General features: G+C 37.2%; 2 protein-coding genes across 2 annotated transcripts; both read left to right on the top strand.

Moving 5' to 3' along the window:
- Positions 1 to 348: 348 nt before the first annotated feature.
- Positions 349 to 5,733, top strand: LOC113739972 (ABC transporter G family member 11). Its single transcript, XM_027267419.2, has 10 exons — positions 349 to 1,006; positions 1,419 to 1,708; positions 1,918 to 2,089; positions 2,176 to 2,298; positions 3,320 to 3,448; positions 3,545 to 3,739; positions 4,193 to 4,279; positions 4,417 to 4,689; positions 5,008 to 5,115; positions 5,200 to 5,733. Exons 1-10 carry the CDS (start codon positions 617 to 619, stop codon positions 5,551 to 5,553), a joined length of 2,121 nt encoding a protein of 706 aa, XP_027123220.1. The 5' UTR covers positions 349 to 616; the 3' UTR covers positions 5,554 to 5,733.
- Positions 5,734 to 15,562: 9,829 nt separating this feature from the next.
- Positions 15,563 to 16,282, top strand: LOC140004714 (uncharacterized). Its single transcript, XM_072044856.1, has 2 exons — positions 15,563 to 15,869; positions 15,927 to 16,282. The coding sequence occupies exons 1-2, from the start codon at positions 15,563 to 15,565 to the stop codon at positions 16,280 to 16,282; spliced, it is 663 nt and encodes a 220-aa protein (XP_071900957.1).
- Positions 16,283 to 18,551: the final 2,269 nt, after the last annotated feature.

Below are 18,551 nucleotides of genomic sequence, written 5' to 3'. Positions count from 1 at the left end.
GCAGGCCGCCTAAATTCCTTGGGATCCTAAATGGTACCACGAAACACGCAATCTTAAATCAAAAAGCAAATGAACCATTATAGCACCTAATTAAATCAATTCAGGTAGACGTTAATCGCTAGTAAGTGGCCTAATAATTGAAGAAAAAGAAAGAAACCCTCTCCGCCCGCCTTCATCATGTATCTTTCATGCACGTCTGCTGTTTTGATAACGTTATGGGCGAAGCAGGGGCAAAAAAGGGGTACTGGGGCAAATCGAGCCGAGTTTTATTGGGGTCGGTTCGTATTTAATGTACTTCAACAACTACTACCGGTACCCATTAATGAGCTGCTGCACGTAAATTCACCTAGCAATGGTAGCAAATTGTAGTGGAAATTTTCAATCTATCTTCTTTTCATTTCATCCAAGAAAACTAGAAAAGTTTACAGCAAAGAGTAGATGGCAATTCATTTTGCGTGAGTTGGTTTTTTTCCTGTTTTCCATTGCATCAGTCAAACTCACGGTTTTCTCATCTTTCATTAGAATCCCATTTTTTTCTTTCTATTTTTGTGTGTTTTCTTGCTATATTATCCCATCTGAGTATAGGGTTCTTCAGACTTGAGAGAAAAGTGAAGAGATGAGGAGCTCTACTGCAGATGATGTGATGATGGAGATAGAGGCAAGCAAGCCACAAGGGAATGGACTTGTGGTGGGAGGTTTGAGCCCTTTGAGTGAGACACTGTGGAAGGAGAAAACCAATACAGAATTTGTTGGGGATGTTTCTGCAAGATTGACTTGGAAAGATCTGACAGTAATGGTTACACTGGGGAATGGGGAGACTCAAAATGTTTTGGAAGGACTTACTGGTTATGCTGAGCCAGGTAGCTTCACTGCCCTTATGGGTCCTTCTGGTTCTGGCAAATCTACCCTGCTTGATGCCCTCTCTGGTCGCCTTGCTGCCAATGCTTTCCTGTCTGGAACTATCCTACTCAATGGTCGTAGAGCAAAGCTCTCTTTTGGTACAGCTGTGAGTTACTTTGTTATCTTTCTAGCATTTATTTCCTCTCCTAACTCCAAATATCTAAATATTTAGGATATCTAAGAGATATTTGGAGCTAGGGAAATAATCTTTAGACAATTGGTATTGTAAGCTGGGTGGGAGTATTTGTTTTTTCCAAACTTTGCTAGTAGGCTTGATCTCTTAGTTGCATTTTACACTTGCTGTTTTTTAGTGACTTGTTAGGTTGCCCATTTCCTGTCTGTGTTTCGGAATTATGGCTAGTTGGATGACTCTCTTTCTCCGTGTTTTTGTTCAATATGACTATGATGATCCATATGCTGCTGTTTCATTGCTTAATTGATTTTCAACTAGGATGATAAGCCTAACTCGTTGAATTCAGCTGGATTTTGTGTGCGTTGATAAATTAAATTGAACGCAGGCGTATGTGACACAAGATGACAATTTGATTGGTACTCTGACTGTTCGGGAAACAATATCCTATTCTGCTAGGCTGCGGCTCCCAGATAAGATGCCGTGGACTGAGAAGCGAGCATTGATAGAGAGCACCATAGTCGAAATGGGCCTCCAAGATTGTGCCGATACAGTTATTGGAAATTGGCACTTGCGTGGAATCAGTGGTGGAGAAAAGAGGAGGGTAAGCATTGCCCTTGAGATCCTGATGAGGCCTAGATTGCTTTTCTTAGATGAGCCAACAAGTGGACTTGACAGGTAAATTAAATACCAATAGATTCTCTTAAATTCCTGCGATCCATAGTTTAGTTGCATTAGTATACAACTCCAAGAGAGCAGAATTGAATAATTGCAGGACAGATAATTGGTCTTTTGTGAGTTTAATAAGTAGTTGATGATGTGGTCGTGCAGCTCCTCTCATTACCTCTGATTAATTTGGGCTTCTTGTATTGCATTATTTGTCACAGTGCTTCAGCTTTCTTCGTAACTCAGACCTTACGCGGTCTATCTAAAGATGGAAGGACTGTAATAGCCTCTATTCACCAGCCAAGCAGCGAAGTTTTTGAGCTTTTTGATAGATTGTACTTGCTTTCTGGAGGGAAGACAGTTTACTTTGGGCAGGCTTCAGAAGCCTATGAGGCAAGAGCCCTCGACCCTTTCACTTTGTCGAAGCTTATTTACATATCTGAAAAACTTAAAATCACATTAGGCTTGGTTTTTTGCAGTTTTTTGCGCAAGCTGGCTTTCCATGTCCTACTCTGAGAAATCCATCAGACCACTTCCTTAGATGCATAAATTCAGATTTTGACAAAGTTAAGGCAACTCTCAAGGGATCCATGAAGATGAGGGTACTGAACATATTTCTTTCCTTTTCATCCAAGTTCTTGCGTACTGAAACAAGCATTCTATAGTACTAAATATGCTGCTCTTCTTTTTCAACACGCAAGTCTTTTATGCATGTGGAGCATATATCTATATTCTGCTGGAAGTGATGCTTCTGGTCGGAAACAAACATTAGAATTACTGCAGTCATGGTTATTTAACAGAGTTGATGTGTGTGGTGATGTTGTACAATTGGCCCAAGGTTTGTTATGTGTCAATTAGCTGAAGTAATTAGGTCAAAAACAAACACTGGAGTTATTGCAGTCATTTATTTAATGGAGCTGGTGTGTCTGGTCATGTGGCACAATTAGGTAAAGTTTGTGATGCGTGATCAACTAGCTGAAGTAATTAATTTGGTCAGTAAATGATTTGATCAGGTATTAAATTTTTTCCCCTGTTTGGATCAGCAAAGTCTGGTATAGAACTACAGCATTTTGTAATATACGGACATGAGCTGTGCCATTATGTTCCCCATTCTTCCTTCTTCATGGTCCTAACCTAGCTTTCCAAGAACATCAATTTTCATACCAAGGAGTCATTGCTCCTTTTTGCTTCCGCTCCTCATGGGAAGGAACCAGATAATTTATAATAACTCCTAAACAGTATTGAATAAAAAATTATGTGGGACGACAGCAAAAAACTTACATAGCTTGGCTAATAACAGCAGGAAGAAGCAACCTGCGATAATTTATTTTTTTGGCTAAAACTGCCTAATGAATTGTCACTCAAAAAACTAGCCTAGTTGTGATGGCTGTTCAATCATTTGAACTTCAATCTACACATTGGGAAAAATAAAAAGTCACCTGAGGATTTTCATTAATTTAGAGAGAGAATCCAAAGAAGAAAAAGGAAATGGAATAAAAGATTGAATATGTAGGACAGACTTGGATCTTACCCTTAAACACTTGAAACTTTATTTTAGACTAATAAAGTTGCTAGTATTCTGCACTTAGTTTCAACTTGACTAACTTGGTGATGTTTATTCAGTTTGAAAGCAATGATGATCCTCTCGAGAAAATAACTACTGCTGAAGCAATAAGGACCCTCATTGATTGCTATCGTAGATCTCAATATTGCTACATTGCAAAAGAAAAAGTTGAGGAAATGTCCAAAATTGTAAGTATTGATCTGTTTTCATTTTTTATCTTTGACATTTTCTTGAATGATTCATCATAATGGCTATGTGGTTAACAGTTGATGTCGTGTTAACAGAAAGGAACTGTATTGGATTCAGGAGGCAGTCAGGCTAGTTTCTTGATGCAGGCTTTTACCCTAACCAAGCGGTCTTTTTTGAATATGTCAAGAGATTTTGGTTATTACTGGCTGAGGTTAGCAATTTACATTGTTGTAACCATCTGCATTGGAACCATCTACTTAAATGTGGGGACGAGCTACAGTTCCATCTTGGTAATTCTCTCGTTCTTGTAGAGTACTTAAAATAATATGTTCCGAATTCAATTTCATTTTGGCATCTAGATTGAATGTAGATAACTAATACAGTATTGGTGCTAGATGCTCCATTATCAACTTAAGCTCTCAGAACAGGTTATATCATGAATTCTTATCTTACTTGGGGTTGTATTTTTACTGGCCATTTTATTTTTCGTGTCAAGAAGAAAATAAAAAGAAAACCATCATAGAAGAACTAGAGCAAGGTGTTCCTTTTGGAAAACTGACATGATTAGACACTTTTTACTGGAATGTCTATAAATTGTAATTTTGCTAATGTATCATCAAAGCACAGCGTGACACTTGTAAGAAACACAAGTGAAGGAAAGCCATCAAATTCTGGACTGTAAACTACTGAATTACTTGTACCAATGGCAGTTCCATCTTAATGTGATCCTTTCCTCTAAACAGGCAAGGGGTGCTTGTGCTTCTTTTGTCTTTGGCTTCGTGACATTCATGTCAATTGGTGGTTTTCCTTCATTTGTAGAAGATATGAAGGTATGTCTCTTAACCTTAATGGAATTGCACTAACGGTTCCATCATTGGCCTGCCATTTTTTTTTATTGTCCACATAGGGAACCTCAAGGAAATTACTGAAGCACTAAAAACATACCTGCACTCATCTGTTAATGCAGGTCTTCCAAAGAGAAAGGTTAAATGGACATTATGGTGTAACTGCATTTGTCATCAGCAACACACTATCTGCCATGCCATTTCTGATATTGATCACTTTCATTTCTGGGACTATCTGCTACTTCATGGTCCGTCTTCATCCTGGATTCTCACATTACCTGTTCTTCGTGTTGTGCCTTTATGCAAGTGTCACTGTTGTTGAGAGCCTGATGATGGCTATAGCAAGCATTGTCCCTAACTTCCTCATGGGTATCATCACTGGTGCTGGTATTCAGGTGCGCATTTCAATATACATTTACACGCTTTATATTTCCCGGATGAGTTCAGAATATCACTTTTCATCCTATTCTGTTGATTGGTAACAAGGTTAGGATATTCATCCCAAGCAATAATGTGTCTGCCCTTAATTGATTTTTCCCTTCAGGGAAAACTTGCTTTCCGGTTCTATTGATACCTCATCTCTTTTAGCGTTGATGATTTTGTTCTACTAAGATTAGTCAAGAATCAGTATCTTGGAATTTAAGCTTCTTATTTTCTTTGTTAATTTTCTCGTGTCAGTCAAACTGAATTTTGTGGTTTCCTTCGTGTGTTAGGGGATATTTATGCTAGTATCTGGCTACTTCAGACTCCCAAATGACATCCCCAAGCCAGTGTGGCGCTATCCAATGACTTACATCAGTTTTCACTTCTGGGCACTACAGGTAAACTCATCTGCAACTCTGTCATCCTGATAAAATTTATAATTAATGGTATCTTACAATTGGAAACAACATCAAATATCTCAGGGTCAATACCAGAATGATTTGAAGGGCCTGATATTTGACAATCAGACCCCGGACATGCCCAAAATTTCTGGAGAATACATTCTGGAATATGTCTTCCAGATTGACACAAACAGGTCAAAATGGGTGGATCTCAGTGTTATCTTCAGTATGATTATTATCTACCGCATTATCTTCTTCATCATGATAAAGATTAACGAGGATGTTACCCCTTGGATCCGCGGTTACGTGGCAAGGAGAAGAATGCTGCAGAAGAATGGAAATCAGAATACAACTGTTGCACCTTATGGCCTCACTCAATCCCCATCCTTGAGGGCATATGTGATGGATCATGGGAGTGGTACTAGCAAGAAGTAGATGATTATTGAGATTCAAGAGCCACTTCTTGCTGGATACATCTTTAGTTTTATATATTTCAGTGTTTATGATTATCCGGCTAGATAAAAGTGAGAATGGAGTGTCATGTATACAATGCTATGGAAAATGATAGCCAGAGTTTACTGATTACTGATTACTGATAGCCAGTGTTTATGATTATCGTGCAAGAGTTTACTGATTACTGATTTTTGATGCAAGGAGCCAGGACAAAATGATAGCCAGTGGAAATGCATGTCAGAAATCTAACAAATTACTCTTGTTATTAGTGTTATAAACCATTGAATCTTGGCACTTCTACAATGACCCTGTTAACAAAATTGAGCTCTGGAATGCGAGGGATTTCACGGGAATTTGAACAAAGATTTTATATTGGTCGGAATAACTACTTAATATGCTAATAGTTGGTCCAGGCAAGGACGAAATTAGGGAGGCTGGGGAGGAGCAGCCACCCCAAAGATTGAAGTTTTCATTAATTTACTCTTTACCCCCTCAAACATATTTTAATTGTTATGTGTGGTATTTTAATTGTTATGTGTGGTAGCTCCCCCCTCCCTCCCTCCCTCCATAACCCATAGTAATTACCTAAAACAACATAACGCATGCAAGGATTGCAATTAATAAAATAAGGAAATAGAACAAAAAGGAAACAAAAGATAAAATAGATATAAAATCTCATTAAAATTTGATTAGATTCCATATTGATTTGTAGGGCAAAAGATCTCAACAGTCATTAAACTATTCTCCACATTTACTTTTGCCCATCAAACTATTTTCGTAAAATTCAGCCATGCTACTAATTAATCAGTATGCTTGTGGCCGTTTTGTCAGATTTTGCCCTTAATCTACAAAATAAACCAACCACGTGCAAATCATGTATCATAATCTATGGGTAAATATAGCCACTAAACTTCTGAATCTGAACCTACAAACTCTGACGGCCACTAAACTATTCCACCCGTACATTTTTAGCCACTCAAATATTTTTTTGTTTCATTATAGTCACTGAACACTTAAATCGATATATTAGCTGTCATTCTGTAAAATGTTTTTGTTATGATGGAATGAGTTCCATGTGCATTTCACGTACCAAAAAGTAATGACAATTTCAGAAGGTCAATTTTTTTTAGATTTTTTCCATCTAAAGTTTCATATTTTTTTATTAGCAAAACATAAAATTTGGAATCTATAATAGTTGCTTTCATGCATTCTAATTTATAATTTTTGACAAAAAAAAACTAAATTATATGCTGAAGTTCTTGTGCATTATTTGCAAGAACCCTGCAAATAAAATGAAAACAGTAGATCTAATAACAAATTTTGAATAAAAGCTTGCTAATATACTATTTTGGTGAGTTGAGTGGCCAATTTGAATGAAAAATCACTAAAATTATATTGTTTGTGTAGTTTAATGACTATTTAAGATTTTTATTTCATCTATTTGGATGAATTTATCCATGGTTTTTGGCCAATATAGTGCACATACAACTTATTCTGTTAGGATTAACACCAAATTTGGACGGAATAACCACAAATATATACATTTGTAAATTGAGTCGCCATTTTGAATAAAAAATAATTAAGTGGCTAAAAGTAAACAATCAAAATAGTACTAATTAGTTAGTTGAGTGATTGAATTGAAACGAAAAATAGTTTGATGTTCAAAAATAGATGTAGAGTACAGTTTAATAGTCATTGAAACTTTTGGCCCTTGATTTGTATATCATTAATAAGGTTTTTATAGAATTGTTCGTTGGTGGTTCTCTAACAAGTGCCACATATTGAAACCAAAAAAGTAATATATTCGGAGAAGAAAATAATCAATTTGAGCACTAGGTGCCCGTTGTACCTAATTTATGCCAAAATTATTAGGTAAATCCGCATGTTCACATTTATTGCAGTTTTATTCCCCCCTCTTCCATCCCTCTCCCACATTTAGATAATTTTTTTTAACATTAATAATACTATTGCGAACAAAAGTAACACCCCAATCCTAAATCCTTTATGTTTTATTTACCATGCTCACACTTATAGTACCCCATACTTTCCCCTCCCCGCTCATTTTGACAATTTTTCAAATTAACAGTACTCTTGCAAATAAAGGTAACGCCCGAACCCCGACTTAAGGAGTCGCCACTAGACATCGATTACTCAAATCCTTTATTTTTTTATTTGTGATTTAATTGATAGAGATATTGTTACATGACGGTGAGATTTTTGGTTTGATTCTAAATCCTTCCTTTTCCTGTTCCCTTGTGTAAGACTTGGATCTTCATTCGAACCGAGACCAAAAAAAAAAAAACATTTTGCCTTGAAAGGGAAATTTATATTTTGTCTCTTATTAAAAACATTAGAATGGTAGTTATTTGTTGCAAAATTTGAGGTATAGTTGTTATATTTTATCCACCATTTTCTATTAAACCAAAATTCTGGTTCTATCCTTGGATTCAAGATCAATGGAAATGGAAGTGTTCCATATATATATATATGTGTGTGTGTGTGTATGTATATGTATAGACTGATTTAGTATGTGAATTAGCAAATGAGACCTTATATATCTACATGCAGCTCTCTTATTGATTTTGGATCAATTACTAGCTAGGCATGTCAAGTAATTGGTTCAAATTACTAGACATGGCAAGTAAGACAATAAATTTTAACAATAAGATGATGTCTTACACGAACACAATAAGTTTTATTATTCATTGAAATTCATGTCTCATAATTAATTTCATACACTTTAATTCAAATGGAATCTATTTGGGCCATTAACTGCATGACACCATTAGTATAACAAAACAATTATAGAGAATGCCATGCAACATTATACAACAGCCATTTTGTCCCCTGAAATAGAACTAGACAGCTTTAAATATTCGCCTGAAGTTGCAGTGCCTTATCAAAAAGTACTTCAATTGATAGAAATTTTAGTCAAATTACTCATTCAGTGATTAAACAAGGATAAAACAATATCCGATTAAATTCCTTCAGGGCCAATTCATTTGGAAATCATATTGTACTCTCTCATCACTAGCCCTGATATTATTTTTTTTGGTTGCACATCTCAATCATAAAAAATTATTAGTTGCACAAAGGACAATCAGCCATATTTAAACAGCCTAGTTATAGCCATTTGGCTTTCTTTGTGTTTGGATAGTAAATTATTTGAGATAATTTTGTAAAAAATACTGTAACATTTTTTTTGATGTGATGTATATGAGATAATAAATTGATCGAAAAATGTATTGATGATGCAGATAAATCAGTATGTATAAATAAGGTGAAAATAAAGTGCAGTCCAAACACTGCCTGCAGTTCAATTCTCTAGTAGAACATTTATCAGGCACCTTAAATGTTTACTGCAAGTTCAGCGCAGCAAACTCTGCAGCCAGATATTTCTATTTCCACTTTGAGAGTACATAACGACAGAACATCTAACTTTGAAACACGGTGGAGATATTGCCGAGTGATTCCACAGTAGAATAGCAAACAATGGTGGCAGTTCAATTGTTCTAAACACCTTTTAATCCCAATTGTCACAGCTTTAAAACCACAGACTAACACAATGGATCAAGCTTATCAACCAAAAAGGAAAATTTTATACTAAGGTTTCATTTGATAAAATTGAATCTAAATTTTGAAGTCTGAATTCTGAAATCTGAATACTAAAATAATTAATTTGCGGAATTTTAAGCACTGAAAAGAAATATATGAATGTCTGAATTTAAATGCTAAACCTATTTGTACTGTTTGATAAACATTTCTAACTGAATGATTAATAAGTTAAATTTGACAATTTTGCCCTTATATCTTTTCATCCAAAAAAGAAATAGAATTTATGATTTAATTAGCTAAAAATGTTAGGTATGAAAATGATAATATTTATTTTTAAATCAAATTAATATAAAAGATGAATTATATTATATGAGGAGTATAGACAAAGAAATTTTATTTAATTTATTTAGTCAAGATTTATTTAAATTAAATCGATCTTGATTAAATTAAATTAAATTATAGAAATCCATTATGTTTTGGACTGGCAAATTGGGCCAATATTATATGGGCTATTAAATCAAATTAAATTCATAATGGTCATTTAAGTTAGAGTGAATTGATTGCTTTATTAATTCACCATGGACCATTTGGCTTGACCCACTATTTAATCCCAAATTAAATGAGTTTCTTGAGTTACAAGTTACCCAAAATGCAGGAAGATTTCTGGAGGGTTTTCTTGAAGATTTATCCTACATATGTTGGCTATAAATAGAGGTCTTCCCTCAAGGCAAAGAAAAAAGAAAAATCTCTAACTTTCGGAGAAACTCTGTTAAATTTTCTCAAGAGCTTTCTTTTTCAAATTCAAATCCAAATCAAGTCAAACAAATCCTCCTGTTATCAGTGTTGAAGACTTGAAGTTCCAAGTGTTTGACGCCATCATCAAATCAATTGTTTTCTACGCCAAAATTGTAGGAAACACCCTTTCGATTGGAGAACAAGTCTTTTCGACCCTTCAATTGAAGCTATTCGAAGAAAAGAATCAGGGGATTAATTTCTTTGATTCAAAAACTTTCAGAGATTGTAACCCACTTATTGTTTAATTTAATAAATTTGATATTTGTGCAAGTTTTTTTTGTCTTTTATTTTAGGCACCAAAATTTGTGCTTACAAATTTCTGGCACGCCCAATGAGACAATTTCTGCCTCTCATCTCTTTTCTTCCAACAACTTACCAGTCTCAAAATTCAATGGAGTTCAAGAAGGTGAACTTTTCTCTTGAAGGTTTAGTTGCTGATGTCTCAACCACTCAAAGGACGCAGTATACTGCATCCCTGACAAGGAGCAAGGCCAAGAAGTTAGCAGGGAAGGCCAAGGCGAACATTGTGATTGAAAAAGCAAATCCCGAGATGCTTCCTAACAAGAAAGGAACCCATGATGAATCCATTGATAGCCCAAGTGATGCGGCTGCCTCTGTGGTGATACCCGTCAGGATGACTAACACCACCACTGTGGAAGATCAGTTTTCGAATCTAGCCAAAATTGTCGAAGGGCTAGTAGTGCATGCTCAAAGTCAAGATGCCAAAATAATCAAATTAATGGCTATGGTGGAAAATATAGGCGAAAGTAGCCTTAGTATGTCCAAACAGAAATCCAAGGTGCCAGATGAAGGTGACTCATCATCAAGGGAGAAGGAGAAAGAGGATGCAAAGTCACAAGCCACGAAGGAATTTTCAATCTCCCCTGATGGCACTATTCATGTTGATAATCTGAAGGAGTTTATCGAAGGCACAATCAAGGACAAGATTGGTAGAAGTGCCAAATCATATAGCGGTTACACCAAACCTTATACCGCTAGAGTGGAAAGATTGAAGATGCCTGTGGGATATCAACCTCCAAAATTTCAAGAATTTGATGGCAAGAGCAACCCTAAACAGCATATTGCACATTTCGTGGAAACCTGTAACAATGCTGGCACTGACGGTGACTTGCTTGTTAAGCAGTTTGTTCGCTCGCTGAAGGGCAATGCCTTTGATTGGTATACAGATTTGGAGTCTGGAACTATTGACAGTTGGGAGCAGCTAGAACATGAATTTCTTAGTCGCTTCTATAGTACAAAGAGAACTGTCAGCATGACTGAACTCTTTAATACACGTCAATGGAAGAGTGAACCTGTCATTGATTTTATTGACCGTTGGAGGAATCTAAGCTTAAATTGCAAAGATCAAATTTCTGAATCTTCCGCAATCGAGATGTGCATTCAAGGTATGCACTGGGGACTCAGATACATCTTACAAGGTGTACAACCAGAAACGTTTGATGAATTGTCCACAAAAGTCCATAAGTTGGAGATTAATCTTGATGGACAAGAACCGCCAGTTCCTGACCCCCACAAGGCTAAGGAGAGACAAGAAGCGAGAAAAGGGGGCAAGCCACCATTCAAAAATGAAAAGACGGAGGCTATGGCTACAAGTATAACATCTTTTAAGGTTGTTCTCAAAACTGCCAGGAGAGAAGACAGAAAGATCGATGCACATCAAGAACAAGGAAAGAGGAAACCGATTCTCAAGGAGATGCAAGATAAGGAATACCCTTTCATTGATTCTGATGTCCCTGGTATGTTTGACGATCTATTAAGTATAAACTTGATCACGCTTCCTGAGATGAAGCGACCCGATGAGGCCAGGAACATTGACGATCCAAATTACTGTAAGTATCACCGATTGATTGGGCATCCTATTCAAAAATGCTTTGTCTTCAAAGACAAAATAATGGAGTTGGCGAGACAAGGAAAAATTCTCCTTGAAGAAGACAAGGCTAGTGTGAATCAAACGTCCATTGATTTTCTGCAATCCGTGAAGGTTAAAAGAGTCAGGGCTCTTGCATTGCCAACAATTCAATTTGATTCATTGGATTCCATAAAAATCGAACAAGAAGGTGCTCTTCCAACTCATCAAAAACATACATATGAAGATGGGAAGGCATTACAATCCGATGTGAACGATGAAGGATAGATTTTAGTCACTCGAAAAAGGAGGCGACATTCCCGTCCATCTAATAAGGCGAACAAGGCTTTAACAAGAAGCCTGATGATCTGGAAGGGGAAAGAGAAGGATGTAAAAAGAAACCATGACCGTCATAATCTTCAAGGAAGTCGAATCTGGGACAAGCAAAAGTTGCGGACTCCTGTGACTCTAAGAGAATTCATGCCAAAAGAATTCTTTGATGTTAATGTGATCATAAGTCACACAACGCGAGTAGATCATGTCGAAGAACAAAAAGATAATACTCATGAATCTCTTTGTGAATAGCCTGTGTGCCTATTAGCGATGAAAAAAGTCGTGTGCCCACCAGCAATGAAAAAAGTCGTGTGCCCACCAGTAATGAAGAGGTGAACGTCACAAGTATCACTTTCACTAGGGAAGAAGAGGTGAACGTCACAAGTATCACTTTCACTAGGGAAGACTTGTTGCTTGGGTCAACACCGTATAATCGCCCTTTGTTTGTGACTGATTATGCAAATGAGCAAAAAGTGAATAGAATTTTGATAGATAGAGGTTCCGCAGTCAATATTCTTCCTTTAAAGACTCTAAAGGAGCTTGGCATTCCGGTTGATGAACTCTCTAACAGCCGACTGATGATTCAAGGTTTTAACCAAGGAGGGCAAAGAGCTCTTGGATCACTGAATTTGAAGATAGTCATTGTTGACATGTCATCTAGAGCGCTGCTGTATGTAATAGATGCTAAAACAACGTACAATGTACTGTTGGGAAGGCCCTGGATTCATGAAAATGGAATTGTACCATCAATTCTTCATCAATGTTTCAAGTACTGTCAAAATGGGGTAGCAAGAAGTGTGAAAGCCGATGACAATCCTTTCACTGAGGCGGAAGCATATATCACTGATGCCAAATTTTACATCAAAAAGCACAATGCGAAAGATAAGTCTGAGCAACCTCTATCTGTGGATAAAATCCAGAACCCCAAATCTCCGAATGCAAAAGGGGAAAAACTGATAAATCCGAAGTCAAAAGAGGAAGTTCATAAAGAAACTGATGTTTCATTGCCAAACAACGAATCAGTTGTCTTTCGTTACCCTCCCAAGTCAAGAATGGAACAGGAACAGTCACCTGCAATTCAGCATGAAGCTCTAAAAGGTTTGACTTTTCCAGTAGTTCATCTTGATACAAAGAAGGCATCATTTCCTCCACTTAAGAGCTCTAATCTTTTAAACAAAGAATCTGAAGTCGAACAAGACACCATACCAAAGTCAAGACCCAAAGACGGTTTTGATCCCATTGCCTATAAGCTTCTCGCTAAGGCTGGATACGATCTCAAAAGATCCGCGGTGTTAAATGTTCCATCCTCTCAGTCTACTAGTGATATGCTTCATGGGTTGAATCCTATCCAAAAAATGTTGAAGGAAAAAGGATATGCCGTTGAAAATTCCAAATTTGGTCTTGGCTATTTCTCTCCTACACCGATCCGCATCAAGATTAATAGAGCTAGCAGCCAATATATTGCTGTGAAGGATGATGAGTCTTCTCAAATAGCCGATAAATTTTAAATTTTTCATAAAAAGGAGAATGAAGTTCCGCGAATATCTGTTTTTAAGAGATTAGGACCGCAAAGAAAACAAAAGCCTCAAAACTCTCATAGGAGTAAAGGAAAAATGGCAAAGTCATTGCAAAATCTTGAAGAATCTTCTGATTGTCCTGATAAATTTGGTAGCATCATTCCCTCAAGAATGAAAAGATGCACAGACCTTATAATAAAGTGTGGGACTGAGTTAAGGGTCAGGGAGCATACTGTGGTGTACACAAGACCAAAAGAGGATGATGATGAGAGTGTTGCTTCATGCAATCATATAACTCTAATTGACAGTGACTCTCCTGAAGAAGAAGAAGATGCTGAAGACGATCCACCTGAATTGGAAGAAGGTGTTAAGGCCACTGTGGATGATCTAAAGGAAATCAATCTTGGTACTTTAGAGCACCTGCGTCCAATATACGTAAGTGCTTTATTGAGCCCTGACGAAGAGAAGGCATATATTGAACTTTTGCGGGAGTATCAAGATGTTTTTGTATGGACTTATAAAGAAATGCCGGGTTTAGACCCAAAAGTGACTGTCCACCATTTGGCTGTTAAAAAGGGAGTTCGACCTGTGAAGCAAGCACAACGGAGGTTTAGACCCGATTTGATTCCATTAATCGAAATTGAAGTCAATAAACTTATTGAAACCAGGTTTATTCGTGAAGTTAAATATCCCACATAGATTTTGAGTATCGTACCTGTGCGAAAGAAGAATGGGCAAATCCGCATCTGCATCAATTTCAGAGATTTTAACAATGCTTGTCCCAAAGATGACTTTCCTTTGCCAATCACTGAGCTCATGATTGATGCAACTATTGGGCATGAAGTTCTGTCATTTATGGATGGCTCTTCTGGATATAATCAAATTCGATTGGCACTAGAGGATGAGGAGCTCACTGCATTTCGTACTCCTAAGGGTATTTATTGTTATAAAGTAATGTCCTTTGGTCTCAAAAATGTTGGGGCCACATATCAAAAAGCAATGCAAGGCATCTTTGACGACATGCTTCATAAAAATATCGAATGTTATGTGGATGATTTAGTTGTTAAATAAAAAAAAAAGAAGTAATCACTTGGAGGACTTGAGACAAGTTTTTGATCGGTTGAGAAGGTATCAACTCAAAATGAACCCTCTCAAATGTGCATTTGGAGTCACATCCGAAAAATTTCTTGGTTTTGTGGTTCGCCATCGAGATATTGAAATTGATCAGACCAAAATTGATGCTATATTGAGAATGCCTGAACCTCATGACATTCATAAATTGAAAAGTCTTCAAGAACGATTAGCTTATCTGCGGAGATTTATCTCAAATTTGGCAGGAAGGTGTCAACGATTTAGTCGTTTGATGAAGAAAGATGTGCCATTTCAATGTGATGAGACATGTAGTAATGCATTCAATAGCATTAAGTCTTATCTTATGAAGGCACCTGTTCTGGTTGCACCTATTCATGGAAAGCTATTACTTCTTTATATTGCTGCTCAGGAACGCTCAGTGGGGGTATTGCTTGCACAAGAAAATAATAAAGGAAAAGAAGTTGCCCTTTATTATTTAAGCAGAATGATGATCCCTAATGAACTAAACTACTCGCCGATTGAAAAGTTGTGTTTAGCTCTTATTTTTGCAATACAGAAGTTAAAACACTACTTTCAAGCACATAGTGTGAGGCTCATTTCCAGGGCGAATCCCATAAAGTATGTGATGAGCAGGCCAGTATTATCCGACCGTTTAGCTAGATGGTATCTTCAGTTACAACAGTTTGAGATTATTTATGTGCCTCAAAAAGCTGTGAAAGGACAAATTCTGGCAGATTTTCTTGCTGATCACCTTATACCTGCTGAATGGGAGTTAAGTGATGAACTACCAGATGAGGATGTACTTCTTATTGAGATTCGTCCACCATGAAAAATGTATTTTCATGGTGCTGCTCATCGTCATGGGGCTGGAGCGGGGATTGTATTTGTGACTTCTGATGGAGAGATATTGTTATACTCTTTTACCCTAAATCAACATTGTTCGAACAATGTTGCTGAGTACCAAACTCTCATACTCGGACTTGAAATAGCTGTTGACATGGAGCAGTTGAAACTTCAAATCTATGGTGACTCTCAATTGGTGGTTAACCAACTCTTGGGAAGTTATGAAGTCAAAAAGTCCGAATTAATTCCGTATCACAAATATGCAACGCAACTTATGAAGCGGCTTGGAGGTGCAAGTATTAAACATGTTCCTAGAAGGGAAAATAAGTAAGCTGATGCATTAGCTGTGCTAGCCTCTTCACTTGCCATGCCGGATCATGAGATACAAGTTCGCGTATGCCAAAAGTGGGTAGTTCCATCACTAATTGATGATGAAGATATTGAAGGAGGCGACGCTCATGTGGTTTCAACCTATGAAATTGACAAAGAAAATTGGAGACAACCCCTCGTTGATTATCTCAAGTATCAAAAATTACCTGAGGAGCAACGTAAGAGAACTGATATCTGTCGTCGTGCCCCTCGTTTTATCTTGTACAAGGACACGCTGTACCGAAGATCAGTTGAAGGTGTACTGTTACGCTGTCTGAGCGAAAACGAGGCATATTGGGCAATGCACGAGGCACATTCTGGAATATGTAAAGCTCACTAATCCGGTCCCAAGTTGTATTTTCGGATTAAAAGGATGGGCTACTATTGGCTTACTATGGTCAAAGATTGCATAGAATATGCTCAAAAATGTCAAGCTTGCCAGTTTCATACAAATTACATTCATCAACCACCTGAGTCGTTGCACCCGACCGTTGCTTCTTGGCCTTTTGATGCTTGGGGCCTTGATGTTGTAGGGCCATTACCAAAGTCGTCCGGTCAATACTTATATATATTGGCTGCGACCGACTACTTTTCTAAGTGGGTTGAAACCATACCGCTCAAACAAGTTAGAAAGGAAGATGTGGTAAATTTTATTCGTGTGAATATTATTTACCGTTATGGAGTTCTCCAGTACATTATCACTGATAATGGAAAATCCTTCTCCAATAGTTTGATGGATAAGTTGCGTGAAAAATTTAATTTCAAGCAACGCAAGTCCTTCATGTATAATGCCCCCGCCAATGGCCTTGCAGAGGCATTCAACAAAACTTTATATAACTTGTTGAAGAAAGTGGTGGTAAAATTAAAGAAGGATTGACACGAAAGGATAGGCGAAACTCTGTGGGCTTATCGCACCACATATCGAACTCCAACGCAAGCCACACCATGTGCCTTAGTCTATGGTGTGGAAGCTATCATGCCCCTTGAGCAACAAATTCCTTCTTTGAGAATTGCTATCCAAGAAGGGCTCACGGAGAAAGAAAATGTTCGCCTGCGCCTTGAAGAATTGGAAGCTTTAGATGAAAAGAGATTGGAGGCCCAATAAAATCTGGAATGCTATCAAGCCCGTCTCTCTAGAGTTTTTAATAAGAAAGTTCGGCGTCGCTCCTTTCAAGTCGGGGACATGGTACTTGCCGTTTAAAAGCCAATAGTTATGACTCATCGCACTAAAGACAAATTCGTCTGTAAATGGGATGGGCCGTACATTGTTCGAGAAGTCTACACGAATGGCGCGTACAAATTGGTGGACAAAGATGGCGTGAAAGTTGGTCCTATAAATGAAAAATTCATAAAATTATACATGCCATAAAAAAATGAAATACTCCATGACGCATGAGTCTAAACTGCCTGTTGCTCCAAACCCACATGAGCTAAAACTGTGGATAATAACCACCAAGAAGGAAGGCTACCTCAATTACATATCCAAACAGTTCCAGGTGCTTGATGACAGAAGAAAGTCCTCTCAAAAGCAAAAGAGCTCGAGAACGAATTTTTCCCCTCTAACTAAGATGCTTCAAGCCAATTATATCAAGATGCATTAATTACTTTCGACCGATTAGATAGGACAATCTTTTCAAATGGAAAACCACCAAGTTCAAATATGAAAGGTTGTCACCACAAATCTCGATTTCACAGTCCTCTCATTGACCAAATGTGCACATGAAGATGGAATTTATCATTTGGAAACTTGCAAGAGAAGGAGTATGTGTTTTAACCATCTTGATGTTCCACTAGCAGCACCAATATGAGTAAAAGACTTCAAAGGCTAGAAAACTAAATACGAGGGAAGTAGAGAGTGAAGTTTTATTAATCACATGTCTATGTAATCTTCAGTCTACTATTTCATTCATATTGTAGCGGAGAGTGTAAACGTGCTATAGAATTCAAATTTCACAATTTGGTTCATTGCTGTAGGAACTTAGTCTAAAGACCAAACATGATAGACAAAGTGAAACTGATTTATTGGTTCTCAACTCCAAGATTAAATCAACATGATTTTTGGTTTCAATTTCAAGGTCTGAGGTCTGAGCTAAATTGCAAATATAATACATAGCACAGTCAATAGGTAGAGATAATCAACCATATCTCAGAATATGTCAGTCTCCACTAGAGCATGATTTCATATCACCAATGTGTTTCATACCAGTTCTTTAAATCAACATGATCGCTAGTTTCAATTTCAAGGTCAGAGGTCTGAGCTAAATTGCAAATATACTACATAGCACAGTCGATAGGTAGAGAGAATCAACCATACCTCAGAATATGCCAGTCTCCACTAGAAGCATGATTTCATATCATCAATGGGTTTCAAACCCAGTTCTTCAAATTCATACAACAAAGTAGATGTGTAGATACATTGATTGACTTTCTTGTATGAAGACACCAAAGAAATATTCTATAGGAGGCATCCTATAATTATCGAACAAAAAAAAATTGGGACTGGTTAGTAATGGAGCAAAAGTCTGCAATGATGTAGAATGAATTGCTAAGGAGATTAGGCTATGAGTTAAGCTGATTTGATGCAGCAAGACAAGTTGGTCTGTGTTAAC

Source organism: Coffea arabica, chromosome 4c (assembly GCF_036785885.1).
Source record: "Coffea arabica cultivar ET-39 chromosome 4c, Coffea Arabica ET-39 HiFi, whole genome shotgun sequence".
Lineage (NCBI taxonomy): Eukaryota > Viridiplantae > Streptophyta > Magnoliopsida > Gentianales > Rubiaceae > Coffea > Coffea arabica.
This window is presented reverse-complemented; position numbering and strand designations above follow the sequence as displayed.

What these genes read in the sequence shown, in the direction of transcription:
- LOC113739972 (XM_027267419.2), top strand. Translation starts at nt 617, where the DNA reads ATGAGGAGCTCTACTGCAGATGATGTGATGATGGAGATAGAGGCAAGC. An exon ending in CATTTGTAGAAGATATGAAG is followed by an intron (nt 4,280 to 4,416) that starts GTATGTCTCTTA and finishes CTGTTAATGCAG; the next exon opens with GTCTTCCAAAGAGAAAGGTT. An exon ending in TTCACTTCTGGGCACTACAG is followed by an intron (nt 5,116 to 5,199) that starts GTAAACTCATCT and finishes CAAATATCTCAG; the next exon opens with GGTCAATACCAGAATGATTT.
- LOC140004714 (XM_072044856.1), top strand. Translation starts at nt 15,563, where the DNA reads ATGTATTTTCATGGTGCTGCTCATCGTCATGGGGCTGGAGCGGGGATT. An exon ending in GAAGCGGCTTGGAGGTGCAA is followed by an intron (nt 15,870 to 15,926) that starts GTATTAAACATG and finishes TAGCTGTGCTAG; the next exon opens with CCTCTTCACTTGCCATGCCG.